The sequence below is a fragment of the Lynx rufus genome, unplaced genomic scaffold (genome assembly GCF_022079265.1).
Source record: "Lynx rufus isolate CCGP_SWC_20201006 ecotype Redwood Valley unplaced genomic scaffold, mLynRuf1.p SCAF_1, whole genome shotgun sequence".
In the NCBI taxonomy this organism is placed as follows: Eukaryota; Metazoa; Chordata; class Mammalia; order Carnivora; family Felidae; genus Lynx; species Lynx rufus.
This window is the reverse complement of record NW_025814823.1, coordinates 139,671,175-139,692,941: the sequence shown is the minus strand read 5'-3', so window position 1 is coordinate 139,692,941 and position 21,767 is coordinate 139,671,175. Positions and strand designations below refer to the sequence as shown.

The following is a 21,767-nucleotide window of genomic DNA, read 5'->3' as shown; positions in this document are numbered from 1 at the left end:
GCTGTGACTAGACGCTCCTTTTCCCTTCTGGCACTTCACTGCAACTCCCTCATCCTTTTATTCCTTTCAGAGTGTTCAGAACAGGAAGCTCATTTTATTATCATCCTAGACTTTAGGTTAAATTACATGTAAGGAAATTATTAAATTGTTAGCTAGTATTGCTAGCTCTGTTCTAATACAATCGTTCAAAAGTAATACTAACCAAATTGTAGAATGATCAAAATAAACAAATTAGTAATTGTTGTAATTGTTTATGAGTTAAAATTTAGCTCCTCTGAGCATTTTCTTCTCATTTGGCACTTTAGAATTCTTTTTTTCTACATTCATGTTACTACTACATTTTGTCTCAAGTGTTAGTAGGAAATGTACAAAATCTTTTAATAATTTATTAAAAGACCAAAACTCCACAAAATTTTTTTAATTTGTAAAAAATGTTTTAAGTAAATTTTGTAGCTAGAAAATGAGAATTTTCTCTAAATAACATTTATTTTTAATATAGTAGTCAAACTAGTATACTATATTTTATTATACCAGCTTGTCAAATTTTAAAAATAGTAAGTATTAGCATAGAAGAATGATCATTTTTGGTGATGAGGTGACTAAAAACAATGTAGAAGGAGGTGGTTTTGAGGATTTGCTTTACAATTTAGAGAAGGCAAAAGTGGATGAAGTCTTTTTCTGTGTTTTTAAACTAACTCCCCAAGGATCAGACAGTTAAAAAAAAAAGAGATAATTGAAAATGTATCTATTGTATTACAGTGTTTCCTTCATTTGTGCTAAAATTTTAAACAACTAGAGATAAGATTTTAAATGATAAGATATACACAGTATCATGTATTATCATCATTGCTTGGCACAAAGAATTCTAATGCAAGGATAAGAAGCTATTTATTCATAATAACTTTTTGCTCTTCATCCTGTGAGGGTGTGCAATGCCATGATGTTAGCCTTCCTAGTTGATTTTCATAGCTTTGTCATCATCAAATGGCAAAGGTAAAACAACAAAACAAAAAAACAGTAAGATGCAGATTTTTGCACCATGTGATAAGCGTATTTATGCTTATTTTTTCCTGAAAAACCTGTGTTGCTTGTGAGGATGCATGGTAAGGTTACCAGACAATTACTTGGATTACGCTGTAGCTCTAGATACTGCCTAATCAAAAGAAACCAGTGAATGACTCAAGCATATGCCTGAAATTCCAAAGAGCCCTAAATTCCTACCTAAGTATGTCAGAGTACCTGGTCCTTGATGGTGAAGGTATGAAGCAAGAGGAATGGAATTTGAGAAATACCTTTTTTCCTGATCCTCCTTCAACTTCACTTGGTATGAATTGCAGAGGGAGCAGAGTGAGGAGGTAAAGGGGAAGTCATATTTAGGACAACCTCCTGATTCCTTTTGGCCCCTACATGGGGTGTTCCTTTACATGCCTAACTTGACAGCATAAATTAATTTATATTCTATTACCCATAATGGAGAAGATAATGACCCTGAGAAAGGAGATAAGATTTTGTGCTCTTTGTACTTACCTATTCTTAGAATCAGCTGAAATAGAGAAGCTGGGTTTTAGCTGAACCAATTCTAAATAATTATAATTTTACCTATCTTCATGTAAAGTAGTATATTTTAAAGAAATGGAAAAAATTTTCTTTTGTTAGTTTATTGCCAGTGTAATGATACTTTTACATCAATAAATAGGTATAATATTTATAAAATATTTTATAAATCACACGAATGTCTGAGGGAGTCATTTCAAGTTACATGATTAAGAAATGCTAAGTGAGAGGGTATGTTTTTAGTGCTTTAATAAAACTGGAGTTTTAATGTATGGTTATCTTCTAGGGCCTGAGGCTGAAAATCCTGAAATTTTACCACACCCAGAAAAGGTTGGTCTATATAACAGAGATTGGCTATGCAGATCATGTGTTTAGATTTTTAAAACATTATATTGATTAAAGTTTAGCCATTTAGATTCTTTCCCTCTGTGAGAATATGACTAAACCATTTCAATAAATAGAAATGTATCCTTGTCTAACAACCCCTTCCAGTATTTGTTCTTCCTTTATCTTTAATAGTATTGTCTTGATCTGTGTTTCTTTTTTGTATTTTAATTCCAGTGTCATTAACACAGAGTGTTATATTAGTTTCAAGTGTACAATGTAGTGACTCAAGAACTCTATGAATTACTCAGTGTTAATCAAGATTAAGAATTAAGTGTATTCTTGGGGCGCCTGGGTGGCTCAGTCGGTTAAGCATCCAACTTCAGCTCAGGTCATGATCTCACGGTCTGTGAGTTCGAGCCCCACGTCGGGCTCTGTGCTGACAGCTCAGAGCCTGGAGCCTGCTTCGGATTCTGTGTCTCCCTCTCTCTCTGCCCCTCTTCTGCTCATGCTCTGTCTCTTTCTCTCAGAAATAAATAAACATAAAAAACAACTTTAAAAAAAAAAAAAAGAATTAAGTGTATTCTTAATCCTCTTCACCTATTTCACCCCTACCCCCATCTCCCTCCCCCCCCATAAGCATGTTTGTATTTTATAGTTAACTGTCTGTTTTTTGGTTTGTCTCTTTTTGCTTTGTTCATTTGTTTTGTTAAATTCCACATGAGTGAAATCATATGGTATTTGTCTTTGACGGACTTACTTTGCTTAGCATTATACTCTAGATCCATCCATTTATTGCAAATGGCAAGATTTCATTCCTTTTTATGGCTGAATAATATTCCATTACGTATATACCATTTCTTCTTTATCCATCTATCAATGGACTTGCACTGCTTCTATAATTTGGAATTTCACAGTTCGTGAGATCATGACTGGAGTTGATATGAAGAGTCAGTAAGACGCTTAACTGACTGAGCCACCCGGGCACTTCTGTATACATTGTTTATATGTTTTAGATACTAATCCTTTATTGGGTATGTCATTTGCAAATATCTTTTCCCATTCAGTCTTTTAGTTTTGTTGATTGTTAATTGTTGCCTTTGCTGCATAGCTTTTTATTTGTAGTCCCAAGAGTTTATTTTTGCTTTTGTTTCTCTTGCTTTAGGAACCATATCTAGAAAAATATTGCTATGGCTGATATCAGAGACATTCCTGCCTGGGTTCTCTTCTAGGATTTTTATGATTTTAGGTCTCACATTTAGGTTCTTAATCAGTTTTGATTTTATTTCTTGTGTATGATATCACTGGTCCAGTTTCATTCTTTTGCATGTAGCTATTCAGTTTTCCCAGCACCATTTGTTGAAGACTTTTTCTCATTTCATTTTTTTGCCTCCTTTGTTGAAGATTAATTGACCATATAATCATGGGTTTATTTCTGGGCTTTCTATTCTCTTTCATTGATCTGTGTGTCTGTTTTTGTGCCAATACCATACTGTTTTGATTATGACAGCTCTGTAGTATAACTTGAAATTTGGGATTGTGATACTTCCAGCTTTATTTTTCTTTGTCAAGATTGCTTCGGCTATTCAGGGTCTTTTTTTTTTTAATGTATCAATATGGCTTTTAATGAATTTTTATTGTTTGAAGTCAACACCAGTTAATTAAACATCACCTAGCTCACATGTGAACTTTTGAAACAAAGTCACTTAAGGACTACCTATTTTTAAAAACGTAATATAAAAAATAGGTCCTTCCAAGCACTATTTCTGATAAAAAGTGTGTGTGAACTTGTTTACATTTTAGGACCTGTGGAAATTTGCTTATCACTGTGTATACTGGTTAACCTGATTATCTGCCACCAGCCTAGGATGAAAAATGAAATGTGAGAAATCCAAGAGTTATTAACTTTGGAATGAAGATGGCTATTTGGGGTCTTTTGTGGTTCCATACAAATTTTAGGTTTATTTGTTGTAGTTCTGTGGAAAATGCTGTTGGTATTTTGATAGGGATTGCATTAAATATGTATATTGCTTAGGGTAATAAGGGCATTTTAACAATATTTGTTCTTCCTATCCATCAGCATGGAATGTCTTTCCATTTTTTTGTGTTGTTTTCAATTTATTTTATCAGTGCTTTATGGTTTTCAGAGTATAGGTCTTTTACCTCCTTGGCTAGGTTTATTCCTAGGTATTTTACTCTTTTTGGTGCAGTTGTAAATAGGATTGTTTTCTTAATTTCTCTTTCTGCTTCTTTATTATTAGTTAATGGAAATGCAATGGATTTCTGTATATTAATGTTTTATCCTGCAACCTTCTGAATTATTAGGTCTGGTAGTTTTTTGGTGAAGTCTTTAGGATTTTCTAAATATAGTATCATGTCATCTACAAATAGTCAAAGTGTTACTTCTTCCTCCCAGTTGGGATATCTTATTCTTTTTTGTTATCTGATTGCTGTGGCTAGGACTTCCACTAATAAAAGTGGTGAGAGTGGGGATCCTTGTCTCATTCCTAACCTAGGTGAGTATGGCATCAGCTGTGGGTTTTCCTATATGGACTTTATTATGTTGAGGTATGTTCCCTCTAAACCGACTTAGTTGAGGATTTTTATCATGAGTAGGTGTTGTACTCTGTCAGATGTTTTTTCTGCATTGATTGAAATGATCATCTGGTTTTTATCCTTTCTCTTGTTAATGTGCTATATCATGTTGATTGTTTTGTAAACACTGAACCACCCCTTGCATCCTGGGAATAAATCCCACTTGACTGGGGTGAATGATTTTTTAATGTATTGTTAGGTTCAGTTTGCTAACATTTTATTGAGGATTTTTGCATTTGTGTTCATCAGAGATACTGGCCTGTCATTTTTTTTTTGTGATGTCTTTATCTGGTTTGGGTATCAGGTTAATACTGGCCTCTTAGAATTAATTTGATAGCTTTCCTTCCTCTTCATTTTTTAGAATAGTTTGAGAACAATAGATATTAACTATTCTTTTTTTTTTATGTTTATTTATTTTTGAGAGAGAGAAAGAGAGAGAGTGACAGAGTATAAGTGGGGGAGGGGCAGAAAGAGGGAGGCACAGAATCTGAAGTAGGCTCCAAGCTGCAAGCTGTAGTCTGCCCCTCACCCACTACTGGGGCTGCATTTAGACTGGTGTATGTTGTGGTTTTTCTTTCTCCCCGGGGCAGGAGTCTCTTTTGAAGTGGTGCTGGCCCCTGTCAGGGCAGCTTGTACGGAGTCTTAATTGCATCTCTTTGGATGGGCTGTGACTGAGAGCTTTTTGGAGGGGGTGGATCCAAAAAGTGCTTAGTGGTGGGACCACAGTGTTACCAAGATTTGCTCCCAGTCCTGTACAGGTGGGGACCAAGCCTGGTAGGGTTGGAAGGGAGGATCCATAAAATCCATGGGAGCAGGTGTATTGTTAGAAGTTAGGCAACAACTGTCTGTATCCCACTGGTCCCCCTATATGGCCAGGTGTTTAGTATGGGGAAGGAAATGGCACCTGCCAGCTACTTTGTTCCTGGAGAAGTCTTCCAACTATCCCTGCACCTCTGGCACACATTCTGAGATGAGTAAACAAATTTCCCACCCCTGTTCCCCAAGTATTTTCCAAACTGCTGCTTCTATGGTATATCTCTGTAGGCTATTTTTTTGTGTTGTCTCTTTAAGTGTGGGGACTTAGTTTCCTTTTACCCTCCTGGCTCTCCAAGAGGTGAGCCTATTGATTTTTAAAGTTCTAGGTTTTAAGTCCCACTGGTTGTGAAAACCCATGAAATTCAGCCCCTCTGGTTTTCACAGCCAAATGTTATAGGGATTTATTTTACCTGGGTCCCTTCCCGTCAGTGTGATGGTATGTTTCTCTCTTCTCTCCATCCCCTGGAGTTCTTCCCTCCATCCCCTGGAGTTCTTCCCTCAGGGAAGCTTCCGCAGGTCTGTTTAGCTCCCCACTGCATCTCTGTCCTTCCTATACTCTTCAGTGTGGCCTCTTCTCTATATTTACCTATGGAGTTTGTCCTGCCAGTCTTTGGGTCATTTTCTGAGTTATTTACTCTGATGTGTTATCTAGTTGTATCTGTGGAATGAAGTGAGCTTAGGGTCTTTCTATTCTGCCATCTTCCTTATACTGTATATTGATCTGTGTTTCTTATCCAGTATTATTAGTCTCTTACCTTTTATCTAGAGGAGAAGTATGTAACTTATTATCAAACTAATTGCTGAGATGGTGTAGCAGAAATGCCTTCTGTTTGTGTGTTACCCCAGTTCCTTCAATATTTCCTGCTAGATACTGTTTACCCATCTTCCAGTTGCTAATCACTAACCATGTGTTGAGTGCTTGTTTTGGCTTTGTTTTCTGCTGAGTGCCGTGGGGAATCAGAGAACTGTAAGACTGACTCTGCCCACAACAGACTCAAGTAGTCAAGGACCTCCCTAGGTCCACCCTGCCATACTTGTACCTTATTTTATCTCACCTATATGTTACACATTACCATCTCCATGCTTTTGTTTAAGTCAGGAGCCAGAAAGCAAGGGAAAGAACATAACATTTGGAACCAGATAGTGTGTGTTTCAAGGACAAGTGTGTCCATTTACGTGTGTAAAATACCAATAGCAATATCTGTTTCACAAGATTACTGTGAGGACTGAGAGCAATGATAGTTCGTGGTGTCTGGCACCTAGATGGTACTTAATATGTGTTTTTCCCTTCTTTAAATCCTTCACAAATTAATTTCTGGTTCAAGTCCTTTCTCCTGTGTGGATCTGTCTCAGATGACTCTGGTAATCTTGACCAAAGTAATGGCTCCCTCTTAAGCATTCGTTATTCACTGACTATGCCAGCATTTTTCAGTCGCTTGCATCCTATGACATTAGTAGATGAGATCTTGAGAAAAAGGATATTTGTGAACAGAAAAATTTGGAGAACCTATATCCTAAAGTCTCCTCAGAGATTTTAATGTACATGCTCTGAAAAGTCTTATGGTAAAGAAACCTGCTTAACTTTGTTTAACCAACCATTCTTCAAGCAGTCATGAGAACCCTCTTCTACCTTCTGGTTTTTTCCCCCAGAAAACTTCTTGTAACACTAGGCTCTTTTGTTTATGCCATTCATTTGAATTCATACAGTGTTTTGACATCGTTTATACTTTATTTAATGTCTTTGTGTTTATGCCTTCAGTCTTCATTTAGAAATTAAGTTCCTTGGGGCGCCTGGGTGGCGCAGTCGGTTAAGCGTCCGACTTCAGCCAGGTCACGATCTCGCGGTCCGTGAGTTCGAGCCCCGCGTCGGGCTCTGGGCGGATGGCTCAGAGCCTGGAGCCTGTTTCCGATTCTGGGTCTCCCTCTCTCTCTCTGCCCCTCCCCCGTTCATGCTCTGTCTCTCTCTGTCCCAAAAATAAATAAACGTTGAAAAAAAAAAAAAAATTAAAAAAAAAAAAAAAGAAATTAAGTTCCTTTAGGGCAGAGTCCAACATATGTACTTTATTATATCTATGACTTTGAATTTATTTTTTAATTATTATTATTATTTTTTAATATTTATTTATTTTGGGAGAGCGCAAGCAGGGAAGGGGCAGTGAGAGGGGGACAGAGGATCTGAAGTGGCCTCTGCGCCTACAGGCTGACAGCAGCAAGCCCAATGCTGGGCTCGAACTCACGAAGCTCAAGATCATGACCTGAGCCAAAGTCAGATGCGCAACTGACTGAGCCACCCAGGTGCCCCAATGACCTTGAATTTAGTAGATACAAGGCCTTCAAATAGGAAGGAGACCTTGTACTGTGACTTAAAGAATGGATAGGATCTGGGTTCTTGAATTTTTTCTAAATTCCTTTTACTTTTGTGAGCAAATTATAGTTTACTAATAAATAAATGTCTTCTTAAACTCTGTATGCTGTTTACAGAAAAGTTAAATGGTGGCAGTTGGAAAGGATGGGAAGAATAAAATGGTTTTCACTTCTCTTATTCAAATCAAATCAGAACATTGGAGGGCTTACAAATTACAATGCATTCTATTAGAGTGCTGTGTCATTGGCAGGTGGATTTGATTTTTAGAAATAGCCAAAAGTCATTGAAACTCATTCTGTTATTTAGGGTCAAGCAAATTAACAGTTTTTAATGGTTAGAAAAAAGTGCAGTGTCTTTAAAGTATTGAGACATTTTTTTGAGTGGCTTATCAGTATTTTTTGAAACCAATTTCAAAAGAGGAAGTCTAATGATATTTTGAACATTGGAAAAACTATAAGAATAGGTATAACCTATTAAGATGATGTCTTTGAAAAATAATAGTCACTTAAAAATATAAGCTTTGGGGCGCCTGGGTGGCGCAGTCGGTTAAGCGTTGGACTTCAGCCAGGTCACGATCTCGCGGTCCGTGAGTTCGAGCCCTGCGTCAGGCTCTGGGCTGTTGGCTTGGAGCCTGGAGCCTGTTTCCGATTCTGTGTCTCCCTCTCTCTCTGCCCCTCCCCCATTCATGCTCTGTCTCTCTCTGTCCCAAAAATAAATAAAAAACGTTGAAAAAAAATTAAAAAAAAATATAAGCTTTGTTTTATGTGTTTAAATCAACCACAGTTGATTTATACCTGGGGCTTTTAATATTTACATAGAACCATCTTTATTACTTCTCTGTTTTCCTCTGACCTTTTGTCATTTGGCCTTTTTATTTCACATTTACATATTCATACTGAGGTGGGGAATAAAAAGTAGGTGAAACTACACCAAATTTATTACTGGTTATTGATCTTTAAAAAATTTAGTAGTGATTAAGAGGCTCATGATCTGTTAAGCATCTGACTTCAGCTCAGGTCATTATCTTGAGTTTCGGCCCCACGTTGGGCTCTCTGCCATCAGTACAAAGATTGCTTCAGATCCTCTGTTCCCCTCTTTCTCTGCCCCTTCCCTGCTCTTTCTCTCTTAAAAATAAATAAACATTATAAGTAAATAAAAATTCAGTGTTATTTTAGACAAAGGAGAATTTTATGGTTATTAACTCCAGTGAATTTTTGAGATCAGTTTCTAATTTAACTATACATGCCATCTCTGCCTCTTCTCTTAGCACAGATAATGTAAACTTAGCTAAACAAATAATTGGCATCTATAATTATGACCCAGCCATTTTTACTCTTGGTCCACTGTAGATGTATTCAGAGTCATTGGTGATTTGGCATAGGAAATTAGTAAAGAGTGTTTTTATTTATGGAAGCAGAAGGAAATTGTTGAAACTTTTTAGTGGTAATTTCCCAAGATGATAAACTAGAAAACTATAAAGTTTTAATTTTAATTTTTTATATATGCTATAATGATGGAATTCCTATTTGGAACACACAGGAACTAAGCACAGACAGAGACTTTCCTGAAATTAGCTTTCTCTCACGTACTGCTCTTAGAGTATCCAATGTGGTGGTTGTAAAGGAGAAATCATTAATAGAGCCAGAGAAGGTCTTAGCAGTACCAAATATGTTTTCTGAGTCTAGAAATGAAGCCATGTCGACCATGAATTCTGAAGAAACCAAAGATGAAGAAAGCTCTCTTAAAACATTTGTGTCTACCTTAGAAAGGTCACTCACATCACCAGAAATCACTCAGGGGGAAAGACTATTTGAAATAATGAGTGATTTCGATCCTAAAGAGTTGACCAACCCATTGAGCAAGTCTCCAAGTTCCATATCAGTGTCTTTGACATGTCACAGAGATTTACTAAAAAACACAAAGGATAATGCATTGCCAGCTGAATTGTTAACAGCCTTAAACACATTATCAGAAGCCACTGTGGGACCCATCTGTCACAAAACAGAGGGAGGCAGCAGTCTCACTGCTGGAAATGAATGTTTAGGAGTGGAGCCCAAGATGTCTCAGAGCGGTGAAGATTGTATACAAATAACAGAGGTGAACTTGGAGTCTCTTTGTTCTCCTCGGCTTTTTGACCAAGATTCTAAGTTAGCTGAGCTGCAGGACAAGCATCTTTCACTGCAGCATGTAAGTGCAAGTATGAGTCTGTCATTTTGCCTTTTATAATGACCTTTGGCAAGTCTTCATTGCCGATATACTTTATTTTAAATTCATATTTTCTATCCAAATATCAATGCTCAGAAGATGCTTTTGAATTTAAAGTATAAACTGATCTTTCTAGAGATGCCTGGGGTAGACGTTTCAAGGCGTCTAAATGTCAAAATATGTAAGTTTCTCACCAAAAGACCTGAGAAGACGTATCATTATATTGCTTGTATTTATGAAGGAAATAATTATTTACCAGAATTTTTCCCATTAGCTCAGAAAATCACTATGTCTCCCTGGGTGTGGAGTAGAAATGAGATATTGCACATTAATTTCTGGTTAAGGATAGAACATATGTGGTTGAGCTTCCAAGAGAGGGAAAAGTTATGCCTGGCTTCAGCAGAACTTTGAAGTCTGTGTCTGAGGATCCTGTCAAGTGGTACAATTCCTTGGGTTTAGAATCCCTGCAGTATTATGCCTGGAGGCCCTGCAGTGGGCTACCGCTTGCCAAGTCTCTTTTTTATGTTGACAGGTTTTTTACTTTTTAAAGAAAATGTTTTTCCTGACTTCATTAGTAATGGATCCTGATTATACAGAAAAATCAAATATTACAGCAATACATAATAATAAGAATAATAATAAGAAAAAGTCCTCCACAATTCCACATTTCAGAAATAATCACTATTAACAGTTTGGTATATCTGTCTCCAATTGTTTCTGTGCATATTTTTTTTCTTTTTTTTTTTTTAATGTTTATTTATTTTTTGAGAGAGAGAGAGACAGAGTGTGAGCGGGGGAGGGGCAGAGAGAGAGAGAGGGAGACACAGAATCCAAAGCAGGCTCCAGGCTCTGAGCTGTCAGCACAGAGCCCGATGCGGGGCTTGAACTCACAAGCTGTGAGATCATGACCCGAGCTGAAGTCAGCCACTCAACTGACTGAGCCACCCAGGTGCCCCTGTTTCTGTGCATATTTTATGTAAGTTTACTTTATATAAACGAGACTATATTATACATAATACTTTGCGACTTTTAAAAATATTTTTAATTGAAGTATAGTTGACATTTTCGAACTTGTTTTTTAAATTTAATAATAATACATCTTGGTTATCTGTGTCAGCAAGTGTAGCATACTACTTAAATCTTTTTACATGCTGAATACTATTCCACTATATGGATATTTTGTGTGTGTGTATATGTATATTATATAAAATATAATTTATTTAACTAATTCACTAATGATCATTTGGATTGTTTTCTTTCTTTTCTTCTTTTGCTTTTGGCTATTGCCAGGATACTGTAATGAATATACCTGGGACACTTTATATAACATGATACTAGGCTCATGTTGAAGAATACATACCTGGCTGCGTGAAATTCTCATAAAAAGCATTCTAATACAGACATAATAAAACTAAAAAAATCTAGAAAAATAAAAACTAATCATGGGGATAGGGCATGAAGGTTAAATTAAATATTGTGGTATTCTAATCTGAAAAGAGGTAATATGAGTAAAATGTAGGAAATTCCAGTTGATCGGTATTAATAGAGTGAGCACGAATTAGCAAGTGTTCAAAAAAAAAAGAAATTCTTTAAAAAAGAGATTGATTTAGAACAAATTAAATACCTTTTTACTCAGCTGTAATAAAAATATGGAACTTAAACCCCAAAAAGCTTTGTAAGCTGGATATATAAATAAGCTGAAGAAAGGTTTACATGATATGTATAAAAATACTTATATCTTCATGAAAGTTAAATCTATAATGTATTATTAAGGGTAAGTTAGAGTCATTCATGATATACTGGTAATCTTTTAAAATTAATGTAACAGAAGTTATCTACTGTCTTGTCCCGCAAAATATCCTTCCTACTGTCAAACAACAAACACTGGGCTGAATAGAACATTGATCTGGTCTAGTGCGACGTTTCTATTGTTTTTATATGTCTCATCATTTTTTGCTACCCATTTCCTGTGACATTAAAGCACCTAGAGTAACCTTAGGTTTGCCCTTGAAATTTAGGGATGAATAGTGATAAAAATAGTTTTTATTTTTCCTCTTCTTCTCTTAGGTTTTTAAATCTGCATTATCCTTTATTATTGTAATATTAAATTTTTCACTATGTGAATTTTTGTACTTTCATCTTATAAGAGGCATTTTTATGTAATCAAAGGACAAGATAATACTTAATTTCTTCTCATTTAAAATTTTTTTCATGTTTATTTATTTCAGAGAGATAGGAAGAGAGAGAGACACAGTGCACACGAACAGGGAAGGGGCAGAGAGATTGAGAGGAGAGACTCTCAAACAGGTTGCATGCTGTCAGCGCAGAGCCTGACACAGGGCTTGAACTTACGAACTGTGAGATCATGACCTGAGCTAAAATTAAGAATCAGAGGTTTAGCCAGCTGAGTCACCCAGGTGCCCCTCTTCTCATTCTAGATTTTTTGCATTGCTAGAATTATTTCTTTATGTGTTTACATCTTATTACAGACTCTAGAAGATCCAAATCCATTTGGATTGCAAACTTCAGTTCATCACAATGTCACCACTTGTGATTCACTATTAAATAATAAGGAAAATTCACAATCATTGGAAAATAGGTCTGACCAGGACACTCTGTGCGTGTTGAGGAGATCATCCAGACTGAAAGCAGGAAGAGATGCAAAGCACACAGCTGACATGTATAAGATGCCAGAAAAGATTTTACAAAAGATACTTGTCTGTGAGGATCAAACAAATAAGAAGTCCTCAACTAAGAGTTTCAGGTATGCTAGCAAATTATTCTTTCTCTCTAGATATGCTATAGACTTTATAGATAAATCTATGATTGGAACATTAGTGTTACTGTACAGTTATCCCTAAGTGAAGAACTTTATTTTTTACTGTTGTTGCCTTATTTGCTATACAGTTATTTTTTTAACCCAGAAAACTCTTCTACTTTTTTTTTTTAAAGGTAATGGGAGATTTGGTGTATTTCAGCCTAATGCTAATTTTCATTCTTTTTAAAAATAAGTTTAGTTAAAATGCATCACTACACAGTTATAAATTTTCTTGTCACGAGAACTTCTAAGAGTTACTCTTTCAACAACTTTCAACTATACAGTACAGAATTGTTAACTACATTTACCATGCTGTACATTTCATTCTCAGGACTTATTTATCTTATAAATGGAAGTTTGTAGTTTTTGATCACCTTCACCCATTTCACCTACTACCCCTCCCCCTGGCCTCTGACAACCATCAGTCTGTTCTCTGTATCTATGAGTTTGGTTTTTTTTTTTTTTTTTTTTTTCAGATTCCACATATAAGTGAGATCATACAGCGTTTGTCTTTCTCTGACTTATTTCGCTTAGCATAATACCCTTTAGGTCCTTTCACATTGTCACAAATGGCAGGATTTCCTTTTCTTTGGCTGAATAATATTCCATTGTGTGTGTATGTATGTGTGTATATATTTGTATGTATATGTATGTATGTGTATGTATGTATATATATATATACACACACCAATTTTCTTTTTTAAATTTTTTATTAATGTTCATTTATTTTTGAGGGAGAGTGAGACAGAGTGCAAATAGCAGAGAGACAGAGAGACAGGGAGACAAGACTCTGAAGCAGGCTCCAGGCTCTGAGCTGTCAGCACAGAGCCTGATGTGGGGCTCAAATTCATGAACTGTGAGATCATGACCTCAGCCAAAGTTGAACTCTCAACTGACTGAGTCACTCAGGCACCCCTATATACCAAATTTCTTTATCCTTTCATCCATCGGTGGATACTTAAGTTGTTTCCATGCCTTGGCTATTGTAAATATTGCTGTGATGGCCTTGGAGGTGCAGATATCTTTTCAGGATAGTAATTTTATTTTCTTTGGATAAATATCCAGAAGTGGTGATGGTAGCCATTGTAAATAACACTTGTGAGGTAATATCTCGTTGTGGTTTTCATTTGCATTTTCATGCTATTAGTGATGTGGGTTACCTTTTTATGTACCGGTTAGCCATTTGGATGTCTTTTTTTAAAGTTTATTTATTTTGAGAGAGAGAGAGAGCAAGTGCATGGGAAGAGCAGAAAGAGAGGGAGAGAGAGAGAATCCCAAGCAAGCTCTGAGCTGTCAGCGCCGAGCCCAACATGGGGCTCGAACTTGCATACTGCAACATCATGACCTGAGCAGAAATCAAGTCAGACACTTAATCAAGCATCACACAGGCCTGAGCCACACAGGTACCCCTGCATGTTGTCTTTAATAAAATGTCTTTTTAGTTCCTTTTCCATTTTTTAATAGGATTGTTTATTTGCTATTGCATTATATGTGTTCTTTATGTATTTTGAATATTAACCCCTTATGAGATAAATGATTTGCAAATATTTTCTCTCATTCAGTAGCTTGCCTTTTTATTTTGTTGATGGTTTCCTGTGCTGTGCAGAAGCTTTTAGTTTGATGTAGCCCTCGTTTATTTTCCTTTTTTTGCCTTGGTTTTTGGTGCCAAATGCGAAAAATCATTGCCCAAACCAATGTCATGGTGCTTAACCCATGTGTTTTTTTCTAGGAGTTTTATGATTTCAGGTCTTACAATCCAGTCTTTTATCCATTTTGAGTTGATTTTTTGTATGGTGTAAGATTGTGGTCCATTCTCACCGTATTGCATGTGGCTATCCGGTTTCAAAACATCATTTATTAAAAAGATTATCCTTTCCCCATTGTTTATTTGTGGCTTCTTTGTTGTAAATTAATTGACCATATATATGTAGGTTTATTTCCAGGCTCTACTCTGTCCCATTGACCTGTATGTCTATTTTTATGCCAGTAGTTTGCAGTTTTTGATCACTGCAATCCCATATGGCAAGTTCTTTTTTCTTGCAAAGAACCTGTCTCTTTTTCCCTAGAAGGTGAATAGATAGTAGCATGCCAATTTGGGGAGTGAGGGGCAAGAGACTCAGAACACTTATAGATGACTTCTCATAAAGGAGAGAAGCCCATAAGAAATTCAGGTACAAAGAAAAGGCTAGAAATCACACTGACTGACATGCCTGTCACAGAATTATCTGCAATTTATTCAGAAGTCAGCTCCATATTTTAGTCTTTTTTTTTTAATGTTTATTTATTTCTGAGAGAGAGAGAGACAGAGTGTGAGCAGAGGAAGGGGAGAGAGAGGGGAAGACACACAGTCTGAAGCAGGCTCCAGGTTCTGAGTTGTCAGCACAGAGCCTGATGCGTGGCTCAAACCCATGAACCTTGAGATCATGACCTGAACCAAAGTCGGACATTTAACCAACTGAGCTACCTAGATGCCCTGCAATCTCCATATTTAAAACTGCCATGCTGCTTGACAGTAGCTCAGTAAAATACCTTTCAGTTTTCAAAATTTAGTCAACATTTGATATGATTCTCTGTGAATGGTTGTAGAGGACATGATAGTAATTTTAAAAACATATTTATTTTCAAGAATGCAGGATCCTGCTTTAATGATTAAAGGTAAAAGGAAGAATATGCATTCAGCCAGACTCAAGAGTGGAAAACAGATCAGGAAAAACAGAAAACTTGCTGGAAAAAATGGTGAGGCATATTTGATTTCTTTATAATTTTTTTAACTAAGTAACTTAGAAAAAAATAGAATTTTGGTACTGAAAAGGATTTAGAGATGATCTAGATTATCTGTCTCAACTTTCTCATTTTACTGATGAAGAAGTTGAGAAAGGTTAAGTATTTTTCCTGGTAGTGCACAGCTCATTAGTAGCATAACTAGGACTTGATCACGAACTTCTGGCTTATAGGCTGGCATTTTTTCTATACTTCTCCTTTGGAGAGAATAGTTACAGAACTCTTTTCAAATTTACATATGTGACCTACTTGTGATGTAACCAACGTAGCATAAGACTTTGAGAAATCATACCAAGAGGAATAAATAGAGGAAAGGAGAAGGCAAAATTATTGTTATTCTAAGATGTTATTTCTTTGTTCCTAAAAAAAACCCAAAGAATATCCTAAGAAACTATCAGAAACAATAAGAATCTAGAAATACTGTTTAAAATATAATAGGGATACAGTTGGAAAATTAAAATATGAACTATAGGTTAAATAATAATATATCATTGTTAAATTTCCTGAATTTAATAATAATTTGGTTATTTAAGAGAATATTTTTGTTTTTAGGAAATAAACACTTAAGTATTAGTGACAAAAGGGTCATGGTGTATATAAGTTATTTATGTATATGTCTGTGTACATGCATATGTTTATATAAAAAAGGAGCTAGAATGACATAAAGTAGTGGCAAAATGCTAACAATGGGTGAATCTTTTGTTTTTATAACTTTTTTGTAAGCCTGAAATTATTTCCAAATAAAACTTTTAAAAAATTCATTTAACTAAAATAAGACAAAAGTAAATGCCTTTCATATATATAAGTTACTCAGAAAATATAGGAGAAGGTCCCATTTGTAATAATTACACAGGAGAGAAAATACCTGCTTATGTAACTAATAAGAAATGTACCTTACCTATAAAGAAGAGACTTTAAAAATTCTGCTAATATAAGAAAAAACTTGAATAAAGAGAAGGAAGAACCTTACTCTTGACCATCAGTATTCAGTGTCATAAGAAATTTATTTGTCCCTAAGTCTCTTTATAAATGCATGAGAGCTCAATCAAAAACATTGTTTATCTGTCAATTGTTTTATTTTGTATTATTTTTTATAAGGCTGGAGATTAGCTATAAGAATGTTATAAAATCATACTAAATATGAAAGACTAGCCTAGAATATTCTGAAAAATAAAAGCACAGGGAGAGTGGAGAGACTGCAACCTGCTGTAATTAATATGAAAGCAATTAGAAAGCCATAGAAATTAAAGTAATTTGGCACAGGAATAGACAGATAAATCAAGGAAACAGGAGAATTTAGATGTTAGAAGCCAGGTACAGTGTGAATATTGGGGAAGGTATGTGATAAAGCTGGCATCTCAAATTGGTGGCAAAAAGGACTAAGTAATAAATAATGAAAACATTAATAAAATTGGATACCTATAACATTCCTTATGCTAAATTTAATTCCAGTTTGACCAAAGATTAAGTTAAAAATAAAAAGCTCTAGAAGAAAACATAAATGAATCTTTTTATAATCTTCAAGGAAAAGCACCTTTTCAAAGAATGACAAACTCAGAATCCAGGAGGGAAAAGAATGATAAAACTGACTACATACATTTTAAAAAATTGTATGAAAAACACCCTAAAGAAAACCAAACATCAAGCACAAAAGAAATATTAGTAACACATAACAAGGAGTTAATTGCATTAACATGCAGAGAACTGTTAGAAAACAGTAAGGATAAAGAAAAGTTGGTAGGCAACATGAACAAGCACTTCACAGAAAAAAAAATGTATGTGTGTGTGTGTATATATATATGTATATATATAGTGTATATAATATATATATATATATACACACACACACATATACATATACACACATATATATGTGTGTATAACTATATACACTATGTACGTATCTGACACTAAGAGAAACATAATAGTGTACCTCTACCCCCAAAAGAAATCCTGTATTTAGAAATCATAATCCAGAGGAGATGCAAAATATGGGCAAAGGCATTTTTAATCAGCAGCAAACCTAATTCATGCAGGGATATTTGATCCTAGGACACCCATCTTCTAATAGCTTTTGTTATTGCAAATAGTAGTAAACACATAAATAATGCAATATCAAGTGTCAACCTGATACCATTCACTCTCTGGAAACAGGAGGCTTTGATGGACTCAACTATAAAGTAAGTAACATGGCACCTTGGATTTTGCATTACAATTTTGCTCAAAAAAAAACATAGTTTAGTGTGAGATAGATGTAGATAAATAACTGAAAAGATTAGCATCTTAGTTATGATTAAAGAAATGTAAATTAGGAAGTATAGTTTTCACTTAACAGAATGTCAAATGTTTAAACATTTGAAAATTCCCAGTGGAAAGAATGTGGAAAAAGTAAGCGTGCTCATATGTTGTTGGTTTGTTTAGTGTAAGGTTGTTCAGTCTTTTCACAGGGCAGTTTATTTATATTCATTAGACTTTTAAGTCACAATTCTTTTGAATCATTAATTCTACTTAAGGGGATTTATTCTGTAGCTATACTTGCTTACATACATAAAGATATTTTTTTAAAGATGTTCATTACAGCTTTGTTTATCATAATGACTAGAAGTAGTCTAAACTAGGCGACTTAATCAGTCAGTTAAGCATCCGACTCTTGATTTCATCTTAGGTCATGATCTCACAAGGTTCGTGAGATGGAGCCCTGTGTTGGCCTTTGTGCTGAGCGTGGAGCCTGCTTGGGATTCTCTTACTCCCTCTCTGCTGCTCGCCCAGTTGCTTGTGCGTGCTCGCTTGCTTTCTCGCTCTCTCTCTCTCTCTCAAAATAAATAAATAAACTTTAAAAAAAATCAGAAGAATATATATATGTTAAGAAACAAAAATGTGTGTTATGTACAGAAAAATAGAGATAAGGATAACACAATTTCTCGTTGGAAACAATGCAAGCAAGAAGACAGTGGAGTAGCAGTTTTAAAGCATTAAAATAATTTCTATACCTAGAGTTCTATAACTAGAACATAAAATTCTATACCCAGCAAAATATCTTTCAAAAATTAAGGTGAAATGAAGTTTCAGACACATAGAAGCTGAGAGAACTCAACACCAACAGACTCATATGTATGAAATGCTAAAGGACATTCTCTAGGCAGAAGGATGATACTAAATGGAAATCTGCATCTACACAAAGGAATGAGGACCATTGGAAATGGTAACTGTATGGATAAAAATACAAGATTTTTTTCTTTTTTTTAACCAATTTTAAAGGATAGTTGACTGTTTAAACAAAAATAACATCAATGGATTATGAGGATTTTAACATATATAAAAATAAGATGCGTGGTAATAATAACAAAGGCTGTGAGGGGAGAAGTAGAAACGTACTATTGTAAAATGTATTTAAGGATATAACATTTGAAGGTAGACTTTGTTGGGTTATAGGTGTATACTATGGAGACTGAGTTGGTGGTGAGCAGAGCCTAGGGTGGCTGAGGCCTGTGGTGGGTGAGGACCTTGCCACAGATGGACAGCTGGTTTCTGTACAATGACTACCTACTGGTTTTCCTGCCTTTCTGTGAGAATCCCCCAGTGTGTATTCCTCCTCATGAGAGGGTACACCCCCTAACTGCAACATTGAGTTGACTCAGTTTCTGCCCTGAATTGTCATAATGAAGAATCCTCCTGGAGCTTTGTTGGGATTTAATATCTGAGGAGGAAAGATCTCCCAACTAGGCATTTTCATCTCTAAGGTGAGTCCTAACTTCAGTGTACATTGAGTAGGACTTCATGGAAGGGACCAAGTCCTGCCTGTGAATGATACGGATTTCCAAGATACTGAGTACAGCTAGGCTCTTGAGATCCTGAAGACAGCCCACAAAATCAGCAAGAGGAGTATTCCCTACAGAGTTGCAGCCCACAGCCCTCCCCATGTAATCTTCTAGGATAAACTGGTAGGCCTTAGGGAAACTACTCTCAACCCTACCCTGGCAGGGTGAAGTTGGTGAGATGGCAAAACAGTGAGACCCTCCACTGAGCCAGCTAGCCAACTGTATCACACAAACTGTACTGTGCTTTTAGTTCCCTAGTTTTCTAGATGAGTTTCATTCCCTAAAGGAGAAGGATGATGATGTGTAGGTATGGCATAGCCTGTGGAGAATAGTGCTAGAAAAAGTGACTGGCATTTATTGAATACCATGTGCGAGGCAATTACACATGTCATATCATTTTCATTGGAGTATGGAAATCAGTAGAAAGAAGAATCTTGGGGGCCCTCCGTCTAATTTACCTGGCCATCTTACCCCATCCTTGTACTATCAGTCTTATATACTTTGGAGCCTTTAGTGAGACATTGTTTCTCCATCCTTTCCCTTCTTCTTCTCCCCACACCTTTGCCCAAAGTAAAATCCAATGCTGAGGCTAAAAAAATAAAAAAAAATAATGTGTATTATAAACCCTGAAGGAACTCTTTTTTTTTTTTTTCAACATTTATTTATTTTTGGGACAGAGAGAGACAGAGCATGAACGGGGGAGGGGCAGAGAGAGAGGGAGACACAGAATCAGAAACAGGCTCCAGGCTCTGAGCCATCAGCCCAGAGCCCGACGCGGGGCTCAAACTCACGGACTGCGAGATCGTGACCTGGCTGAAGTCGGACGCTTAACCGACTGCGCCACCCAGGCGCCCCTGAAGGAACTCTTATAACAAGTTAGAGCTAATAAGCCAACAAAGAAGATAAAATGGAATAACAAAAAATAATTCAGTTTTAATCCAAAAAGAGTAGAAGAGGGAACAGGGAAAAAAGGATAGGAAAAACTGAAAGCAAATAGCAAGATGATTACTCGTACCGAACCATGTCAGCAATCACAGTAAATGTAAATAGTCAAACACTCCCAATTAAAAGGCAGAGATCGTCAGATTGGATAAAAAAGCAGTACCCAACTATATGCTGACTTTAAGAAACACACTTGAAATATAAAGACATAAATAGGTTAATGCTAAAAGAATGGGCGGCGGGGGCGGGGGGGGTGTGGAATACTCAATTGTATTAGTTTCCTGTTATAACAATTTACCACAAATGTAGTAACTTAAAAACAACAGAAATTTATTTCCTTATAGATCTGAGGTCAGAAGTCCAAATGATTATTAAGGAGTTAAAAATCAAGGTGTCAGCAAGGCTGATTCCTTCTGAAGGTTCCAAGGGGGGAAATCTGTTTCTTGCTTCTTCCAGCTTCTGGAGACTGTGGCAGTCCTTTGTTCCTGGCTGCCAGTCCAGTCTCTACTTCTCCTCTTTGATTTTGTTACCCTCTTATGAGGATTCTCATGATTACATTTAAGGCTCATCCAGGCAATTCAAGTACCCTTCCCTTCCCAAGTTCCTCAGTCACACCTGCAAAGTCACTTGATATTAAGGTAACATTCTCAGACTCCAGAGATAAGATGTGAACACCTTTGGAGGACCAGTATTTAGCCTAGTATACAAATTAAAAGAAAGCTAGAGTCATTATGTGTTAATAATATCAGACAAAATAGATTTCAGAACAAAGAATATTAGCAGGGATAAAGAAAGCTATTTCATAATGATGCAGGGGCCACTTCATGAAGAGTACATAATTCTAAGCAAGTATTCTCTTTTAATAGAGTTCCAAAATGTATAAAGTAAAAACTGATAAAATTGCTAGGAGAAGTAGACAAATCTGCAATTAGAGATTTCAGTACCACTCTTTCAGCAATTTTTAAGTCATTATAATAAGCTAAGTAGGGGTGTCTGGGTGGCTCAGTCAGTTAAACATCTGACTCTTGATTTTGGCTCAGGTCATAATCTCACAGTTTGTTGGTTTGAGCCCTGTCTGTGCTGACCGTGCGGGGCCTACTTGGGATTCTGTCTCCCTCTCCCTGCCCCTCCCCTGCTCGCTCTCTCTCTCTCTCTCTCTCTCTCAAAAATAAATAAATAAACTTTAAAAAAAAAAAAAAAAAAGCAAGCCAGGGGCACCTGCCTGGCTCAGTCAGTTGAATGTACAACTTTGGCTCAGATCATGATCTCATGGTTCATGGGTTCAAGCCCTGTGACAGGCTGTGCTGACAGCTCAGAGCCTGAAGCTTGCTTTGGATTCTGTGTCTCCCTCCCTCTCTCTTCCCCTTCTCTACTCACACTCTGTCTCTCTTTCTCAAAAATATATAAACATAAAAAAAATTTATAGGGGTGCTTAGGTGGCTCAGTTGGTTAAGCTTCCGACGACTTCACCTCAGGTCATGATCCCATGGTTTGTGAGTTTGAGCCCCGCGTTGGGCTCTGTGCTGACAGCTCATAGCCTGAAGCCTGG

The 21,767-nt window shown here is 36.2% G+C and overlaps 1 protein-coding gene across 1 annotated transcript in view; it reads left to right on the top strand.

Moving 5' to 3' along the window:
* The window catches only part of ANKRD31 (ankyrin repeat domain 31), a 138,123-nt gene that overhangs the window by 26,859 nt on the left and 89,497 nt on the right, over positions 1 to 21,767 (top strand). The window contains exons 6-9 of the mRNA XM_047087997.1: positions 1,841 to 1,884; positions 9,194 to 9,751; positions 12,349 to 12,623; positions 15,304 to 15,413. Coding sequence (XP_046943953.1) covers positions 1,841 to 1,884; positions 9,194 to 9,751; positions 12,349 to 12,623; positions 15,304 to 15,413 — 987 coding nt within the window. The remainder of the gene's footprint in view (positions 1 to 1,840; positions 1,885 to 9,193; positions 9,752 to 12,348; positions 12,624 to 15,303; positions 15,414 to 21,767) is intronic.